Source organism: Motacilla alba, chromosome 12 (genome assembly GCF_015832195.1).
Source record: "Motacilla alba alba isolate MOTALB_02 chromosome 12, Motacilla_alba_V1.0_pri, whole genome shotgun sequence".
Lineage (NCBI taxonomy): Eukaryota > Metazoa > Chordata > Aves > Passeriformes > Motacillidae > Motacilla > Motacilla alba.
The window spans coordinates 234,999-255,417 of NC_052027.1; the positions used below are offsets into that span (position 1 = coordinate 234,999).

General features: G+C 45.6%; 1 protein-coding gene across 7 annotated transcripts in view; it reads left to right on the forward strand.

The window, feature by feature from the left end:
* TMCC1 (transmembrane and coiled-coil domain family 1) overlaps nt 1–20,419 on the forward strand; it is a 72,212-nt gene that overhangs the window by 28,932 nt on the left and 22,861 nt on the right. The window contains exon 1 of one of the 7 annotated variants that reach the window (XM_038148842.1): nt 1,279–11,899. The exons of 5 other annotated variants lie outside the window; for them this stretch is intronic. In XM_038148842.1, coding sequence (XP_038004770.1) covers nt 11,870–11,899 — 30 coding nt within the window. In that variant the 5' untranslated portion in view covers nt 1,279–11,869. Of the gene's footprint in view, nt 1–1,278; nt 11,900–11,925; nt 19,880–20,419 lie in introns of those variants that run through there. One more of the 7 variants, XM_038148840.1, reaches the window with a different exon arrangement.

Consider the following 20,419-nt stretch of genomic DNA (forward strand, 5'->3'; position numbering starts at 1 on the left):
TTTTGTATGGAGTCAGTGCACAGCTGACTCCTAGCAGCCAGGTGCAAACCATAACCATACATAGCGTGCTCTCTGGAGCCCCAGATTTAGCCTAGCTGAAGCATGCAGCGGGATCCCTTTAGCCGCTGTGCCTGTACTTGGTACCCAGCGAAGCCAAGGTCTGAGGAGAGTGCTAGTGAGCAGCACAGTCCTGGATAATCTAGCACTGATACTGAGTCAAGACTCATCAGGGACATGCTCGTGGGAGCTGTTCCTTATCCAGTGGTTTTGCTGATAGTTACTGAGAAACTATTTTTCTGTGTAGGTAAGACCGTGTACTGGACTGATCAAGCCATGGCCATTTCAGTGTGGTGCACAAAGGAAGCCTTTCCTATTGCATGCAGGAGGCAATTACAAAATGAGTTGGAAATAAAATCCTAAGAAGTCCAAAACTAAAATGGTGAGACAGGACTACTTCAGAAACAGACTTGTTTCCAGAGATTTTGAGCTCCTCATCGTGTTTGGGGTTTTCAGTTTACTTCCTTCGTGTATGAATATCCTGGCAGCTGCCCGAGCCCGTGGGTTGAGAGCCGGCCCCCTCTGCACAGCACAGGCTGGCACTGTGTGTGTCCTGGTTGCTGCACTCCTGCAGCCCCTCGGAGCATTGCTGCAAAGCAAGATTAGAGCCCTGCAATCCCCTGTTCTGCAAGATTGTACTGTGTCCCTCACTCACCAGTGCTGTGAGTGGAGGAGGAACACTGTCAGGATCCGAAAGCCACTCTTGTCACGGCATTAGAAGAACTGCAAGTGTACCTGTTTTATCACACGTCTTTATTGCATATTTATGGCAGGGAGGGAGAAATACTTTCTTGAATTATTTTCTAGTGATTGCAACGGGGTCTTCTGTGCTGATTCCCGGGGCAGAGTTGACTCTCCCGTGCTACAGTGTGCGAAGGCAGCGGGAGCTGCGCGGGGCCCTCGTCCGGTGTGGCTCGGCGGGGGCGCTGGGACGGGCTCGGCCTTCGGGGGAACCCGGGGCGGGCGCAGCGCTCGCCGGAGCCGGGCGGTGCCGGGGCGGTGCCGGGGCGGTGCGTGGCGGTGCCGGGGCGGTGCGTGGCGGTGCCGGGGCGGTGCCGGGGCGGTGCCGGGGCGGTGCCGGGGCGGTGCGTGACGGTGCCGGGGCGGTGCGTGGCGGTGCCGGGGCGGTGCCGGGGCGGTGCCGGGTGTGGCTGTACCCGCCCCCCGCAGCGGCAGGCGGGAGCGCCGCGCCCCGCACTGCCCTGTCCTTTCCTGCCCGGCCCAGCCTGGCCCGGCCCAGCGCCGGGCTCCTCGGGGCAGCGCTGGGCCAGGACGCGGTGCCGGCCCCGGCGCCCGAGGATGCGCAGCCCCCGCTGAGCGCCGCCGGCTGCCGCCCCTCGCCCGCCGCGCCCCGCGCTGCCCGGCCCCGCGGCGGACCATGGTGCAGCGCTTCAGCCTGCGCAGGCAGCTCTCGAAGGTGGGTGCGAGCCGCGGGTCCCCGCAGAGCCGCGCCCGGGCGAGGAGCCCCTCCGCCTTTGTTCGCGCCGGCGCGGACACAAAGGCTCGGGCGGGCGGGGGTCCGCCGGGGCCGCTGATACCGCAGCGGTGCTGGGCCAGGGCTGCGCGGGAGGGGGCAGCGGAACTAACGGGTGTGCCCGAGAGGTGCCTGTGAGAGCGCTCACACGTGCGCTTTGTCCTGAGCAGAAGGACCTTAGCAGTGTGAGCCGCCCCAGCGACATAACTGCAGGGACGGGGGAGCATGCCCTGTCCTGTGCAGGCTCAGTAACGCTCACTGGCAACACGGGGCTTCAGAACAAAGGGGCTGCCGTGTACAGGTTTTGCTGTTTAGTAATTGAAAGTGTTCGAATTCCTTTCAGGAAGCTGCCTTAAGAGAGAGAATAGTTAATCCAAGCATTCTTGCAGATTGTCACTGAATCTAATGCATGTAGTTGGAAAAACATTTGGAAAAAATCCATCCATGAATAAAAGTGAGCCTGTGTAGGACGCTGCAGGTACGAATGGTTCTAGAGCTGCCAGCCCAGCCCTGTTGGTACACCGTTTGCACACCATTCCCAGTGAGCGGAATTGACTCTGGACCTAGGAGTTACAGTATTGGACTCTTAGAAGGCAAGCTGATCTTTCACTTTACATTTAAGCTGTTCTTCTCCGTCCCTCCCGCCCTCTTCTGTGTATTTGTAAAGGTTTTAAAATGCAGTCATCAGAATTCTGAAATGCTGTCATCAGCATTTAAAATGGGTCAGAATTCACATCCTGCAAACTGTCTTGGGAAAAGCTACAGCTTTGCAATAATGTGGTGTCTTTCTAATTAATTTGTAATTTTTTTTTATCACCTCTTCATCTTGATGTGGCCATTTCAGGGAAAAGTGAAACTTGCATCTTTTAAGGGTTTGCCTTTTTACGTGTCAAGCTGTGTCTGCAAGCACTAGAAGTCTCCACAGACACTTTGGAGTTTAATCTTCCCCTCAAAAGAGACTTGATCTAGTTAGTAATGAATTTTGTATCTAAGCTTTATTTATGTAGGGCAGCCAAAATAGTTTAAAATGAACTCATTTGGATAACTCCATTTTAATCCTTGTTTTTCTAGGTGGGCAGGGTGATTTGAAAAATGTTTTCACTGATTTTTTACTATAGGAGAACTATTTTCAATTTGTTTTTCTGGCTCTGTCCATTTTTGTGTTGTCTGACACAATTGTGTCTTGCACTGCATTAGTTCTGATTGTGTCAAACCTACTTTATACAATTGTCTGGCCCTGACATATTCTTGACTTCTCTGTTTTAATTGTAAAAGTTGCACAACTCTTATAGTATGGTGAACTGAAGGAGAAAATGAGAGCTTGGTCTGTGTTTACCAAAACAAAAGGCGTAGTTGTGTGAACAATTGGAAGGCATTATGTTTATCTCAGTTTGGATGTAGGATGAGAACTGCATCTCCCTGTCTCCTCACTGTGTTTTAGATGGGACTGGGAAGTCCCTGTGTGTTGGAGTCCTTGGTGGAAGAGAGGGAAATGAAGGAAAGCATAGAAAATATGTATGATTTTGCTGATACCTTTATCAGCTGAAATGCAATGACTGCCAGACTGTATAAAAATAAACTATAACTTTATTAGTATTTATTCTGTGAAAACCTTGGATCTTTTATGGATGGTGACTTACACTCCAGAGTTGGCAAATCCTTTTGTAGGACCTGGAGCACCTGCTCCCAGGGTATGTCCACTTCTTGTATGAAATTGGGCATTATCATATGGTATGCCTGTGTTATGCAGCTGCAAGGTCAAAATTGCAGTTTCTAACCACATTTAATGGTGGAGGCTTCAAATAGAATGGGACGTTGAAGATTTGAGAGCTGCAAACTGAAAAATGCTGCCACCAGTGCTTATAAAACTTGAGCAAAAAAAAAGCAGGACTTCATGCAGGAAGGAGAAATATGGCCTCATGATCCAGGCTTTAATCTCCAAGATCTGGTTTTCCATGGGGCTATTTGCACTGCCTGGCTTCCATAAAATAATTTCAGCTTTCCCAGTCTCCATCTTCCTCCTATGAATGAGGTTAATGCCTTTCTCTTATTTACATAATGGCTATCTAGTTTTAAAATACTATTCTGGAAAGGGCTGTATAAGCACTTAACTGTATCTTAGTTTATGAAATGTTTGTTTGCATTTGATAACCAGTTTCCCCTGGCCAAATTTGGTTTGTTCACTTTGTCATCTTCTGGTTCTGTGGGAGGTCTCCATGCCTTTTTCTTTTCTTTCTTTTTTTTTTTTTTTTTTCTTTTTTCATGTTTTCCCTTCCTTCTTAAGTATCCAAGGTGTTTTCAGAGTATTTTGGTTCAAACTGCTCTCTATCTTGTACTGTTCGGAAGTCCTTGGATGCCCTGCAGTACTGTCACCCAAGATCTCAAGAAGTGCAGTTGCTGAGGTGTTGCGTTTGGAGAAATCCGTCACTGTTGGGGTGATAGCACAAAACTGAACCCACCTGTTACACAACTTGAATTTGTTCAGATGTTTTAGCTGGGTTTATGAAAGGAGAATAATGGAGAAAAATTGAACTGTATTTGAGGATGTTTTCCTAAGTTATCATGCATTCTCTTTTTCAAAAGGTACTCCTTTCCTGGAAAAGATTCCAGTGAGCCAAGTAGTTAAGTTCCATTTAAAGAAGGAAAAAACCAAAAAAGAAGTTATTTTTGTGAACTGTGATTGATACTCCATTCATTTAACCAGCATAATAAAATATTAATAATTTCAGGCCAAACTCTTTTGATCTCAAGCAATCTCAACAATCTGGATTTATCAGCATCTGAACTGTCTCTGTGTTGCCATTGGTGTGTGTTATTTATGGGAGAGGAACTTCAGCGTGTTATGTTGAAATAGCGCGGGAATAGCTGAGCTAAAAGAAGCTCGCCTGTGTGAAGGTGACGGGGGTGACTGTGTTTGACAGCACAGGCTGCATTTCTCCTGTCACTGACACAGTAAAGAAACCTCTTCCTGGAGTGTTGCTCCAGCTTCCTCCGGTCTCTTAGCTCTTGAGTTGCCCGTGGTGTCGGGCAGATACAACAGGATAGAGTGTATCTGTTCACTGCCAAGTAATAGCTATCATGGAGTTCTCGGTAAAACTGTCCTTGGAGAGGTACCTGGTGTGGCTTGCCTAACACTTAATAGTGAGGAAAAGTTAGAAGTAAAAGGAAGATTTGGAAATTTTATGCATCAGCATGATTCTCGTGTTTAACAGAGCAGCAGGCATGCAGTTTCCCTGTGGCTCTTCAAATTTGCCCTGCTCGTGGAACTGGAATGGCATTGTTGTACTCGTGACTGAATAAGGCCAGTGGGGTAGTTGGATGTAATGAGACCATCTGAGCTACAAGGACATATTTGTTACCACATTGGTAACTCCATGGATTACCTTTAAATTAACCTTTTTCTCTTGATGGACGTGATGCAATTTACTGCTGGGGGCATCTGATAGAAGGCTGCTCACTCTCACTGCAGCCTTTGTGGTGTGCTGCAATTCTGTCCCAGGCACACATCACCATAACTCAGGTGTGTGCCCTCCCTTGGGTCATGCAGGGGATGAACTTCTCCCAGTCAGTGCAAGGGCAGTTATTCAGAATTTTCCTGTTGCTTCTAAGGGAAAGGTAGCGTTAGGTTGGCTTGTTTTGGCCATTTGAGTGCCCTGTTATACACAAGCCAGCTGGAGCATTGCAGTGTATTGCTCCTCACGTTACTTGGGTTTGAATCTGTTCCTGCAGATATCTTGCATGCTGTACAGGGCAAAAGGCTTGTCTACACGAAGCTGAGAGGTGGCAATGTGCAAACAGGTCTCTAAGCATTGCTGGCTGTGCTGGTTTGGAATGAGTGACTAGAAATGCTGTGAACTTTTCTAGGTAGAGTGGGTTTTCAAGAAGCTTCCACTGTATCATTTTGCTCAGAGGAATGTGTGGGAGAGTGTTACAGAGATACTACATTCATCTTACGGAAGGAAAATGGGCTTCTAGTGCTCTGATTGAACAACGTGGAATATCAGGTTTCCTGAGGAGTTTGTTCTGTGTCAGTGTAACAGCTCCATGAATGCATGACAGTGAGGAAGTAGAATAGACTTGAAGCATCTTTCACATTGGTAATTAACAGGGTCTTAAAACTACACCTGCAGAGATGTTAGAGGTAGGATTTGGGAACTTCTCTTTGTGAAGAAAGCATTACTAATAATCCAGAGAATCAGCCCTATCCACGCCAGCTGGGGGTCTGGCAAATTGCATGTAATGGCTCATTGCCAAATAGACTTACAATGTGTAAGGCTGTAGCTTACATAAATGCATCTTTCCTTGTAATAATGAAATTCTGCAGTTTATGGCAGTTTACAGAAGATCATCATACTTTGTAATAGATGCTTACATGTGGCTGGATGGCAGTAACAATTGGAATTTCCTCCCATCAGGGATCAAAAGAAGCATTACAAGTGTTGGCATCTTTACTCTGAATTCGTTACCTTTAGGGGTTCTTTGTGGAGATTTTGGCTTGTGTAGAATTTGCCCCTTCCCCCTCAATTCCTTGTGACAAACCAGTTGGCTGTTTCCTCAGCCAGTATTTCTTCAGGGACAAGAAAAGTTTGCTCTCATTTTGCAAGTCTTTTTGTTCTGGATGTGACAGTCAGTGATAAAAGTGCACCTGTAAACTAGGTCCTTTCCAGAAGGGACAGAAAAGCCCTTATGCTGGTGGAGGGCCTTGGAAGTTCAGGGGAAATGAAATAATGGTGCAAGAGGAATTAGTTTTCAACATTTACATGATATCCAGTTTGGGTCTCCCTCTTGTGACAAAGAATGTGACAATGGCCTCCAAAATAATTCTTATCAGAGATTAATTGTGAACAGCTGTGCTTGAGCAGAGACGAGGTTGAAGTTTCATTCACAGGATTTTGGTTGTTCAAAGGTGGGATTTGTCTGTTCTTTCAGTCATATTTGCTCAGTGTTCCCAAAGTGGAGGGAGCTGACTTGCTCACCTTACAGCAACCTGACAATGCTTCATTCATTGTGTGGGGAAAACTGTGGGTAACTGGGAGGGACAGTAGGTCAACTTTAGCAGTTCACTGACAGCCTGTGCCAGTGGGTTTATCATCCTTCTGTATTGATGGAGGCAGGAGAACTGTGAAGATTCAAAGAGGATCCTTTTACATGAGCCTAGACTTAATTATTTTGTTAGATATTTGGAAGTCAGGACTGTGCTAGGTTTCATGTTATCCTAATATTGAAAAAATTTGGGAAATACGGAACTTGCTGCTACTGCTCAGAAATGCAGAGAGTGGACCTTGCTGCAGGTGTCACTGGAGAGCTGTTGGAATTTAGTCAGCCAAATGTTTATTGTTAACCGATAAATATTGAAATTGTATCCTTTCAGAATCCAGGTTAAATGTATATATTGGTGGAAACAGGGTAATGGAAGGGATAAACTTTAATGCTGTTCTGCTTTTAACTAAGGCAGTGCCTGCACTAGGTACTGTGCAATCCGTGTGTGGCGCTTTGCTGCTGTTGCCCTATGTCTGTGTGGGTTTTGGGGCCCATTACCTGGCACGCTGCAGAAGTGCTCATGGGGCCGTGTTCAGGTTCATGCTGACAGCTGGATGGGGCTGGGTTACCTGGGACTGCATGCTCCAGCAGAGGCCAAGGAGCTTGGCTTTACCTGCTGCTACCGTTCCCATGGGCCCTGGCTGCTTGGGTCTGGGATGATGATGTGCCTCTCCTGCTGGTGAGGCTGGTTAGTGAGCCTGGGGGAAGCTGGGGACAAGAGAGAGCCGAGTGCCAGTTGAGCTGCTTGTCTGCTGCTCTGTGCAGAACCTGAGAAGCTCTGACTGATGTGGATGGGATGAGCACTAGGTGGAGTTTGTGCAGCTTTGCAGTGCCAGGGCTTTATAGTGTTTGCCAGCACACATGTGCTGCAGTGCACTCAGCCTGGCTGCTCAGGCTGTTCTGTAGTTTCTAGAAGTCGTGCCTGAATTCTTGTCACAGTTCATCCCATGGAAAATTTTTAGTACGCTTGGACATGGCTCAGTGATCATCCTCCTCTTACCTGCTCATGTCCTGGCCCAGCATGGCCAGGTTTCCATTTACAGTGTTTGTTACAAAATGTTTTTGTTAATTCATCCATCTGGAATATGACCTTGTATTTTTTTTAACTTACAAAATTAATAGTTTTAGCAAAGTAAAGGGAAATTTGACATTAAATAACTTCAAGTTTAGAGAGAAAAAGTGTTTAAGGTTATTAAGATGTGTTGAAGGGCAGCCTTTCAGTGCCTAAAGGGGCTCCAAGAGAGCTGGAGAGGGGCTTTGGACAAGGGAATGAAGTGACAGGACAAGAAGGAATGGCTACACACTGACAGAGAACAGGGTTAGATGGGAACTGGGGAAGAAATTCTTGACTGTGAGGGTGATAAGGACCTGGCACATGTTGGCCAGAGAAGCTGCCCCTGGTGGGGGGTTGGGACTAGATGGTCTTTAATATGCAGTTTAACCCAAACCATTCTGTGATTCTATGAAATGCTAAGAAGAGTTGAAACGAAAAACTTGACCCTATGAAGTATAAGCAGTTTGGGCAATAATACAGGGTTTGTATTATCATGAAGACTGAATTTTACATATAGCTGTTCAAAAACTGTACAAATACTTTTTTAAAAACCTCACTGTCCATCAGCTGCCCACTTTCCCTCTGTCTAACTCAGTCTTTCTGGTCACTGAGGATTCCTGATCCAGAGTTCTAGCTACTTTCCCCTAAGTAAACCAAATTTCTAGATTAAATTACTTTTCTGTTCCAGGAGGTAATTACCTGAGAGATTAAATTCTGTGTATGAAGAGAATGGTGTTGATGACTTGGCAGCATTTCAGCTAGAGGCTTGCTGCTCAGTGCTGTAAACCTTATTGTTGTTCATTTCTTCGCTGAAAAATTATCAAACAGTATTTCTATCCCATTTTTCAGAAAGGGCAGTAAATTGATTTAGCTACTTTGTTATGCCATGGTGAAGGAACACTTAATTACTCAAGTGGCTCAGTGGATATTTTGACTGAAACTCCATCTGTCAGTGCAGAAATTGCTTCTATTTTTAACAACTTGAGACACTTTTCAGCAATTATTCGGCTGAGTTGCTTATGAGGGGATATTTTCATGCACTGCTCTGGACTGTCTTCTGGGTGAGGTTTATGTGTTGCCCTCTGTGGGTACTCTTTGCTGTCTTACAACAGCTCTTTTCAGCTAACCAATGACAATTGTCATTAAAAATGTGCAGGAATACTCCAGTCAGGAAGCAGAAAACAACTAGGTACTTTTGGAAAAGTTTTATTGCCTACTTTGATACCAGGTTTTGGGATGGGGAGAGTTGTGAAGCAGTCAGGACAGAGAAGGCAGCACAGTGAGCGCTGCCTGTCAGTATGTTCCTGCTGTGTTCATGTGTGATTCCCTCTGTGAGATCAATGCCAGGGATTGCACAGCTGGAAAAGAGAGATGGTGCTTTTGGTGGGATTTGCTATATAACTCCTCCTGTACTCTTTAGCTGCCAAACACTAGTTCCAGTGAGCTGGGTTAGTGAAACATGCTCTACTGGAACTGTTCACTTACCTTGGGTGGTGTTACTGAAAGCTCAGGGAATGGCTCTGGCAGCAGCTGTAAGCAGGACAGTGATATACAGAGCTGGGACGGCTGGAAAGGTGCTGCTTGGGGGGAAGGAGCAGCCATGGGCCAAGGAAGACCCTGCCTTTGCCATTTGTTTCTAAGATATTGATTAGAAGGAATGGAAGCTAATTGCCATAGCAACAAATTTTACTCTTGCCCCACTCTTGTGTGTTAGTTATTTTGGGTTATGTCCATGGCACTGCCAGGCAGCCACCAAGCCTTTTGGAGCAGCCCGTGCAGAGGGCGTTTGTGTGCACAGGGAGCAGTCCTTGGTGCAGGTGGGGTTTTGGCAGCATGCTGTCCTGGTGGGCAGTTAGTGACTGGCATCCCAGCCAGGCTGGTGGTGGTCTGGCACTCTGCAGCTGTGAATGCTGTTTAATGGTGATTTGGGGAGGTGACCCAATCTGTGTGGCCTCGCTGTGACCCAGGTGGGATCTCGCCATCCACCTGAGTGGTCATCAAGACCAAATATTAGGCAGGGCCTGTGTGGTGAGTTGAGACTAAGAATGAAAGAATATGTCTTGGGAATCAATGCATTATTACAGTAAACCTTAGAAATGTACCAACCTGAGTTCGACCAGAGCCTCCTGAAATGATTTTTACCATTTTTTTTAGAAATTGCTTTGAGTTAACCTAGACTGAGACAGGTGAAAATTTTAAATTTTAGTGAAGGAAAAAAACAAGTGGTGGTCACAAGAAAGGACTTGCCTTCCAAATATTCAGCAGAATAAAAGCTTAAAACAGTGTGAAGGGAAGAAATAATGTGATAATTCTGATGCATTGTAGGGTTATCAGCAAGCTGTCCACTATGGTGACTTCTGCAAAGGTTCACACTCCAAGTATGGATTTAGAGCATGTGAGTCCTGGAACTACCTGTGCTCTTGCTGAGTAAGAAGATAGGAGAAGGTTCCCTCTAAAAAGTAATAGTTACTGATCAGCTGACAGGGGCTGCTGTCAGAACAAAAGGTATGCTCACTACCTAAACTGGAAGTGCATTTGTTTCCCCAAACTGTAAGCCCAAGTGAGGTAGCAGTGAAGTCAGAAAACCGAGCTCATGTTTTAGCTTTGGGGGAGGGCAGAAGGAGGAGTACAAGATTTGTCCTTTTTAAAACCATCTCTTGTTGTTATCAGTTTTTTGAAGTATTTCTGCAGTTCTTGCACCTTTTTCATTGTCCTGTCTTTAAAGAAGGCCTTTGCAGATGTTGCTATTTTGTAGGGCTACTAGGTGGATGTAAGACTCGGCAGTGGGAGCAGTTGGTAGATTGGTGTTGGGGAGTGCATCCTGGTGAGCCACCCTTGGGACAGCATGTGACAGAGCAGCATGTGACGGCGCCCCTAAAACAGCACCGTCATAATCAGGGTAGATTGCTACTAAGCAGATAGTTATTACAGATCCAGAAAGTATACTCATGTAGCTTTTCTGTGTTTGTGACCTAGGAACCACGAGGGAAATGCAGCCGAGTGTCCCTTAGACTTGGTTTTTACCTCTGCATTTCTTGAATGACCACGGTAGAGCCAGCCAGGCTGATTAGTAATTAACAGAACACAATCTGTGTGAAAACATGCTCAGTGAATAAATTCACATGCCTTTAACTTTCTTTTTGAGGCTAGATTTGTTATGAATAGATGGTGAACACAGTTGTCTATCTGCAAGGCAGTACGCTGTGAGAGGACATTCTCTCGCTTCTTCCCCAGAAGAATACATTGTCTAGACCATCACGCAATGGTTCTCAAAACATAACAGGATCTGTTTGCTGTGCTTACTAAAGGCATGAAATATAAGCCTCATCTTACAGTGTTTTCCCCAGATCTTGCTTGGGATCTGTTCAGCACCTTGTGCTTTGTGGCTCTGCATGTGATTTCCTCCTGCTCCCTGGGAGAGCCTCGGGTCTGTCCTGCTGGAGGGATGGAGGAGGTGCAGTGTGTTTTTTAGCTCTTTCCAGTCTGACAGCTCCTTTTGTTTTTCTCTGGTTCCTGACCGGTACAGGGCACCTACTGCAGGATACCAGCCAAGTGACAGGTATTCATCTATCTCACACGGGACTGCACAGTGTACAAGGTGTCTGTGCCCTCTTCAGCGCAGGGTTGGATTTGTCTGCAGTTGACTCCTTAACCTGTAACAGGAGCTTCAACAATCTCCTCTGGCAGGTTGCAGAGGAAGAGATCTTGAGGTTGCACCTTGGCCCAGAGCTCTAGAAGAGGTGTAAAGCATGTCCTTCAACTCAGCAGTATTCCTCTTGAAATAAAACATAAGGTGTTTTCCTGTTCAAGAGTGTGTTGGGGTTTTGCTTGTTTTTTTTAAAATAAACTTCCAAGACAGTTGCCAGCAGAGCTACTTTGCTTTTTGGCTTTATTATTCTTCAGTAAACTTTATTATTCTTCAGACTCTCACTTGTGATGGGTTCCTTACAGGGGCAGGGATGAAGTATTTTTAGCAGGCTCGGTGGCTCTGCTTGCAGCGCGTTCATGCCTTGCTTGTTCGGGGTTGCAGTTGCTTTTTCAAATACGCGTTTGGGGCTCCTGCCAAGACACCCAGGGCACTACAGCGTCGTGTTACAAGGTCCTGCTTTGTGCAGGCAGAGCTCAGCCCGGCAGGGCTGGGTCTGGGCTCTGCCAGCGTAGTGCTGTGGTACAGTGTGTTTGGCCAGTGCAGGGGTGCTGGGGTTCACACTGCGTGCTGCTGCTGCCCTCGCCGCACACTCAGCATGGAGAACTCGCTGCCTGCCTCTGGAACCGTACGTCCTGGGGCTTTCTCCTTTCTTGGATTCAGCTGTACTGGGGTTGTGAATGTGGCTGGTTTGCTGGGCAGAGCCCTGAGTCACCTTTGAACACCCAGGCTCTGCATGTCTGTTTGCTGTTGCTGATGCTGCTGGAGTTTGCTTTTAAAAAATCAGTCAACAGGGTGCTCTGTGTTGTGACACTGAGGGAATGAAATCAAATGTCTCCTGTCCATCCTCTCATCTGAGTGATTTAGGTTTTTTCTGCTGCTGTTTTTCTGTTTCACAGCAAGCAGTGTTTCTGGCCCAGCTTGTGCTCAACATTAAAATAAGGAAACCCACTTGTGCGGCTGAGATGCTGGTTTTGTTTTAAATGCTTGATCTGTTCTGGATGTGGCAGTAAAAATTGCTCATTGGGAGACTCCCCATGAATGCAAAGAATCTGTGGTTTGAATGATTTAGTGATTAGAAAAGGTTTGTAATACCAGAAGTCTGTTTCAGGAGTATGGTTAATGCTTCTCCAGTTATAGTGATTTCTTCCAGGGAGCTTTGAGGTCTGGCTTCCTCATGGGAATCCTCTGCAAAGTCTTCTGGAATTTGTCCCAAGCAGCACAGAATGTGGGGAATTTGTCAGAAAGTGCCATGTACAGATTCAGCGAACAAGAGGGAATATGAGCAGCAGAAGAAACGTGGCTGGGAAAAGTTTTAGTAGTGTTTAAGACCTCTTTAGCATATAAAGGCTGCATTTTATCAGGACAATAAGACAATTCTAGGAAACTCCCTGTTTTTCAGGAGAGAAACATGCTGGTCTTTGAAAGTCTACCTGCATATTTCAATGGAAATATTTTGGTCAACTAAAATTGGGTGTTTCATGAAGGAAATAGTGGTGAACACCCCAGGAGCTCTCTCCCCTTGGTGCAGAGGAAATCCAGTCCCTGCTGGGATTGCTGCTGTCATCAGTGCTGGTTGAGCTCCATGATTTCCCCCTCGTGCCGCCTGTGCCTTGGCTCTGCGGGTGTGGGTCTGGCAGTGCTGGGATGGGCTCTGTCCCGGGCTGCAGCAGGGGTGGGCTGCGGGCGTCCCTGCAGAGCCGGAGCAGTGCCATGCGTCCGGGCTGCTCTGTGGGCATGGGATGGGCAAAATAACACTCTGTGTTCAGCCTGAGCATGCTCCTTCCCAGAGGACAGAGCTGCATTGTTGGGACAACGAAATGTGAAAATACTAAAAGCATTCAAACTATTTTCTTTTTATTTGGGAGCCTTTTGTGGAGCTCTGCAAAGCAGCCAGCCCAGTGTGTAGAGCCACTGGCAGAATTCAAAGGTGAGCTGGGAGTAGAAGGAAAACCATAAGCTTTTTGGATTTTTTGCTGCTTTCAAGGAAGGGTTCTTATATTTTTATAGGGGATGTTATCAGTGTCAGACTAAGATGCCTGGATACGTGTTGACTGATCTGTTTAAAAGGAAAAAATGTTTTTAGTCAATCTGGTTTCAGGTGGTTTATGGTATGTACTCTATTTCAATGACTAATACTTTGGTTTTAAAAATTCAGCTTTCTTGTGTTGTCATCTTAGCTACAAGTATGTGGGACTTCAATACCTCTCCAACAAAGCCAGAAAGGATCAGATTTTCTGCTCTTCATATTCCAGCAGTTGAAGGAAATATGGGTTAAGGGGAAAAAGGTTTCACTTTTATGCTGAGAGGAGAGCGGTCAAATTCAGTGTATCCAAGCCACCTTAGGTGAGCGTAAGGCTCGGTCTATTATTGAGTTAACAAACAAGCCTGTGTCAGCTAAACTGCAGTGGCCCATCATGTCCTGTGCCTGCTGCACACTTTGGGCTTATTGCAAGGTAGAAACAAAACCTTCGATCCTGCCTTGTGCATGTGGGACCAGGACAACTCAGGTTGGCAGGCGCGGTGACCGGCACGCAGCCGCTCCGCGTGTCACTGCGCGCGTGTTGATGCTTTAATGGAGTTCAGTCACCGAATGGCAAAACTCAACCACCAAGACAGCTGCTGAACAGTAAGATGTTTTTTGTGGGTTTGAACTTTGGTTGGTTTTTTGTGGTTTTTTTTTTTTTCTAATACTTTAATAAAATGAAAATGTGAGAAGGTGAAGTTTGGTAGCTCAAAAAGCTTTACATGGTAACCAAAAGTAATCAATTTGACATACAGATGTGCAGCAAAACTAAAAACTGGCAAGTTAAATTCTGTTTGAAGAAAATTAAAGCAATTTCAACCACAGCTGTGTACCTTCCCAAGTTGTCATTGGAGAAAACAGAGCATTAAGACTAAAAGAAATGTGGGTTTTGGGGAGTGTGTGTATTGTGTGTCAGTTAGACTTAGATATTAAACACTGTGGTGATGTTCATGCCAGCAATATGGAGAAATGACAAACCAAGTCTTCTTGAAAATGTTCCATTTCATCACTCTGAAGTTTTTAGGTTGCTTTATTGATAAACTTAATCCTTTATGCAGACTGGGCATTTTGCCCCGATTGTGGTTTCTGCTGAACCAGAGCCATGTTGGATAGTGTGCTAAGTGTCTTTATTTTTAATTTTATGTATCATGAAGGAGGAAGATCATGTTTTATATGCAGGTTTCTAACAGATTAACCAATTCATTGCTTATTAAAAAAACCAACACTGTGGTTTATGGACAAAACAAGCATGGATTTAAAGCCCATGCTGCAGGTCTCAGGTCTGCTGAAGTTTAACTTTGTTTCCCCTTGCTTCCCCTTGTGGCTGGAAGCAGATCCTAGTGATCATGAAGCAGCAGCCATTGGTGAGCCCTCACCTGCTAGTGCCAGACTGAGGTGTAGGCAATTATCTTGGACTTGTCAGTTTTTCCTGTACCTGGAGAAATGGAAAGGAAAGGAGACAGGACCAGAATTTAGTGCAATTTTGCATGTCCTTTGGATGTAACTCTTTAAAGCTCCATTCTGTGTTTGAAAGTGGAGCTTAACCAGTACTAACAGATTAAAGTGAGGCTTTGGATCATCACATGAGTAGCCAGAATAGACAAACTGTTTAGTCTCCCCTAGAGAGAGACTAAGTTATAAATACTGAGAAATCCATTTCTAACTAGACATCATTTAACCATGTATGCAGGTCTGGTCTAGTAGCAATCTGGCAGGCAGCAGCTGGATTTCCTTCATTATTACTGTGGGTGAGTCAACTTGATGCAGCAGTGAGCACAAGAATGCCCTTGGAAAATGTCCTTGGTGTTGATACCTCCTGAAGGGTGACCTGCCCATCCATGCAGCCATTCCCTCTCCAGCATGGCCCCTGGGGACATCTGCCGAGTGACAGCTGCTCTGGCTGTGGGCTGCTCTTGTTGGTACCCCCGTCCTGAGCTGCATGGTCTCAGCCTGCCGTAGTGCCATTTCCTTCAGACTCAGTGGTGATTTTGTGCTGAACTGGTTAAAAGTTGAAAATTAAAAGTCCCATCAGTATGGCTGCACTTCACGTCAGTGCTATGGGACGCTAGAAGTATGAATTAACCTTTCTCTCTCTCATTTCCTCCCATCCCTGCTCCGAGTGCTAATGGAAACATTTGGAGTACTTCTGGAAACAGGTGTGGAGAAAGGGAAGGCTATTTTTCTTACGGTGATTAAAACTGGGGCAAGAATCTGTGACTAGTAAAAAGAAAGCAAGTTGTGTGCAGAGCATCCTCTGAGGGAAATCTGTAAAAGACAAATATAGTCAAAACTGGCTTTATTCCAATGGGTGTGTATAGAGGAGGGGAACTCCAGCTCTGTGCAGTGACTTTGAAGTCTAGGATCCTAAATTAGAAGATAAATGTTAAATAATGCATTAGCTTAAAGTGCTTCTGGCCCAAATGGTACCTCATAAGATTACGCTATTGCAGCATTTATAATCACACACAGGTTCATAATTTTATATGCCAGCAGAATGTTCAGGTGGCTTCAGCCCCTGTCCTGGGCAGTGAGCATGGGAACAGTCTGGTGGGTTTCAGTTTGGGGATTAGTATGGATCAAGACCAGGGATCTGTGACTGGGGTCTTGCAACTGTGCAGGAATTTACTAATCACCACAGAATTAAGCAGGAAGCCTTATGCAAGAGGCCTCATATCACTGAGGTTATTGATCCAGGAGTGCCATTGGGATATTAAGTCTTCACTGGCTCTGCAACGTTCTAGTCAATAAAAGCAACTTGAAACTTGAATTTTCTGCTAGTTTCTCACTCTCTCACTTAATGTTCTGCATTACTTAATATTTGGCAGCATTCAGACTTTTCCTCATAAATGGATTTAGCCTCTGCTGTGTTTTTTCCAAAACCTTTTGGTTTTAAGGGGTCCTGCAAAGAGTTCTCATCTTGTTACAAGAGTCATATGAGTATCTAATCTCCGTAAGTTTTTAACCTCCATTGAAGCTCATTTGCTCCCACCTCTGCAATTAGTCGTCTTTCCAGTTTTACTGAGTAACTTCAGGAAATAAATACTCTAGAATGTAAGCAAGCTACAAGCTGCCCCTGGCTGCATCCCCGTACTGAGAACCCTTGTAGCAGGGTGCTTAGTGCCCCATCCCTTCCCTGCCCTTCTCAGTGCTGGCTCAAATTAGGAGACTTAGTTCTTGGCTGAGGCACTTGGAATGTCTGTCTTCCCCCACGTAGCCGAGGCTTGATGCCATCATCTGGCTCCAGCTGCAATGGCCACTGTCTCCTGCTGTGTCAGGCTGTCACAGAAGGGAGGTGAGGAGTTCCTGCAGCAGTGAGACCTGCACAGACTTGCTGCAGGATTGCAACATGCCAGAGCTGTTTGAGTTTTGTTTGCATGGAAGAGTGCCTGTTGATGCTCTTTGTGTGATATTTTTATTTCTTTGTGGGTACATATGCCTCCTTTTTACAGCATGGGACACCAGTGCTCTGTTGCCATATGAACTCACTGAGGAAAGCATGCGTTCGTTTTGGATGACTGAGACAGAGTCCTCTTACTGGTAGTGAAATTCAGCCTGGTAGGTTGGGCTTGGTTTTATTGCTGTGTAGCAATAAAACTTTTGAAGACTCTCTGATAATATTTTGAAGACTAATTAGCTTATTTTCATGGATGTCTTTATTGCTTTATGTGGTGAAATGATCTTATCTGAACAGTAGTAAAATTCATGTGAATCAGACTGTGTTGTACCCAACATCAGCTACTTCCTAAATAAGTCTAATAGCATTCTTTCTGCACAAGCAATTTCACCGTCCTTCCCTCTCACCCCTATTAAGTCAGATCTGCTGTTATTAACACCAAAAAAATGTCTTGGGCATCTGGAGGCTTCTCAGTATAAATGCTGCTTTCTGAGAGGGAAATCTGCCATATGAATTTGAAACAGTTCCTTGAAAAAGAGACTTTGTTCTTTTTTTCTCTAAATTTCTTGCTGTTGTGTTAGATTGTGATTCCAAATCCAATGTGTGCTCTGAACTTGTGCAAGAATAGAAATTACTCCGTTTCTGCATTTAGCCTGGACAGTGGCTTTTTAGTAGAGATTTCTCACTAGACTCTTGCTACAGAGTGGATGCCTCTTAGCCTGGTTCTTGCTCCCTGTCGCTCTGCGGCACAGCGGATGGAGTCAGGCGCTCGCCGCAGTGTTGTGCAGTACAGTCAGGGTGTTTGTGATGAGACCCTGCTGCATGCCCTGGACGAGTGGGTGATCACAGAGATGGGGCAGATGTGGGCTGGAATCCTTGTTTGGTACAGGTCAGTGACTAATACCAGTGTTTCTGTTTAAGAGCCTTTTTACAGCTTGAATGTGTTTGTCAGTGCACTCAATAGTCAGAGAATATCAATATCTAATACTCCCATAAGTTGATAAGTTTTTAGAATCCTTTTACCATTTAACCCTGAAAATAACTACAGAGAAATAGTAATGCAAATGTCAGTTGAATTAGAATTCCTGTAGTTTCTGGGGTTTGCAGTCATTTTCACGTCACTATGTTGCAGTTTGCAATCCACGATACTATGGTCGGTTGCGGTGGTTTCGTTTTCGTTTACTTTCTGTGCACATCTTGGCCTTGGTTAATGCAGTGCTGCTTCCTGGGCTCTTCCCAAGGCGTGGACCCACTGGCAGGTGTGGCTCTGAGGGAGCCGGTGCCGCGGCAGAGCAGGGTGGGAGCGGCGTTGCTGGCAGCAGTGCTGGTACCTGCTCTCCCTCAGTTCCCCACTGCAGGGCCCAGGTACACCAGGCACCTGTCAGCGATGGGGGACTGCAGGTGACCCAGCTGCAGAATTGCACCACAGACTCTTGTGAGATCCACCTTCTTCTTGCCTTTTCCCTCATCCATTGTCCTTCATGTCCTGTTCTCTAACGTCACAGAAATGACCACAGAATCGCTTTTAGGGCTGTATCATTTAACATCTCCACCCCAACATGGCTTGTCTCCTTCATGAATCAGATGTTGCCTCTCCTGCCCTGTGGAGTGTTTTCATTCTCAGTTCCTGTTTGTTCTAAATGGCCTGTACAATGCCCTTGCCATTTAATCATAGTGCTTTTTCAGAAATGCCACCTGACGTACCAATATAATTTGAGACAGTGTATTTTCAGCTATTCTTCCTCTAATTTTGGTTCTTACAGAATACATTTTTGGGGTTTAATTCCTCTTCTCTTTTTTTCCTAATGAAAACTGAATTTTGCACATAGGAATATTTTCTTCCACTTTACCTGTGGTCTGAGTCAGTCAGGAATTTCTCCTCTGTTACATTCCTGAAATTTGTATTTTAGGAATTAACATTTCGGTGCAGAATTTCTTCACATTACCTGCGCATTACTGCAAGTGAAGAAAATTATTTGATAAAATCACAAACCTACCAAACCCTAGCACTGTGATGTCTGTCAGAGCCTCAAAGGGACAGACATAAATTAAAATGGGAAAGTTCAATCCTTGTGTTGATACTGGTGGCAGACATACTGCCGTATTCATGCAGTGGGGAACCCCTAAAAGGCCACTCCATTCCTGTCAGGTGGGGCGGTTCCTGGTATTTCAGCCTTGGGAGCACCTTGCATACTCTAAATATAATGGTTCTGAAGATCCCAAACTTAGATTATGTATGGCTTGTCTTTGGATCATCTTGCCTCTGTCCTGGGTGAGTGGTGATATTTGCTACAAACAGAATATCAGTGAGACAAAGACGAGCAAGCAGAGAAGTAGCCATGGGGATGAGGGTGGCTTTTTACACATATGTCTGAAGGAGTGGGGCTGGGTGGCATAAGATGCTGTGAGTCAGAGCTGTCAAACAGGGTGATGAGCTTTACCTCTTCAAAATATGATAGTAAAACACATTTTCTTTGACAAAGAAGTTGAGGGTAGGGGATAGGAGGTGCTGAGGTTTCTTCATGCCCCAGAGTCGGCTGTGGTAACAGTGCTGTGCTGGCTCTGTTGTGTACTGGAGTCCTTCTGTGACAAAATTAGAGCTTCAGCCTTCAAGGAGATCATGCTAAAACTTGGAAAATTTTGTTTAGTGAACAATAAATAGCATTTCAGCACTGCTATAATTAGAGCTTATAGTTTATAGGTGGATTTATGTCCTCCTGCGCATTTTTGAATCTCCAGTGTCAATTCTTCTTTGCCTTTTCTCCCAGGTCTGTTATGTTGTGTTGCTGAGGAACAGCTGTGTCACTTAGACTCTATTGATCTGCTCTTGATTTGGTTGTCTGTTATCCTGAGCTATTTTTCTGGCTCAAAGTATAGTTTTAAAAATAGCGTCAGGCATTGCACAGCGCCTGGGAAGCCCTGTAGCTTTAAATCCCGTGTCCTGGTCCTGCTCCCAGCCTGGAGCAGAGCTCCCCACCGAGGAGCAGCGCTCAGCCTGGCCCAGCACTCAGCCATGCTCGTCCGGCAGCGGCGCTGGGGCGGCACAGCCGGCGCTCGGTCCGGCCGGTGGCCGCGGCGCCGCCCGGGCAGCGCCCAGCGCCAGGGCTGCCCATGGCTGCACGGTGATGTTCATGTGGTGCTGCTGTACCTGCGTCTGCTGTGAAAGGGACTTCTGCGAGCCCACAAAGGTGAGGAGGTTGTAGAGGAACAGTTGTAGCTGTCATGTTTGGCTGTTTCATTTAAGTCTCCAGTAGAACTTGACCTCATTTTGTGCATCAGCCTTGGAAGCACTCCATTTTTCCTCTGGGCACTGCTGTTGAATTTCAGTGGTTGTTTTTTTTAATATAGCTTTTCTTTGCTTTTGAAGCTGGGAAGTGCAAAAAGGCTCCTGTCTGAGTGAGTGTTGCAATCCATAAACAAGATCAAATGTGGTGCTGCTTTTTGGGATTTTCTGTTTTTGTTGTTTTGGGGTTTGGTTTATATGATACAGTGAATGATGAAAGAGGTGGGAGATGCAGATGCAGAAGATTCAGATGCAGCCCAGTGTCAGAGAGAAGTATTTGCATTGGTAGCTTTTTTAATGTGACCTCTTGTTTTGCTGTTTTTAGCTGTGCAAAATGTATTTTCAGGAAGTAGTAAACAAACTGCAGAACCATATTCTTCTCCAGGTAAAAAAAGAGTAAGTGTGCTGCCTCCCATAGACCCAGTGACCTTCAGAAATGATTAAG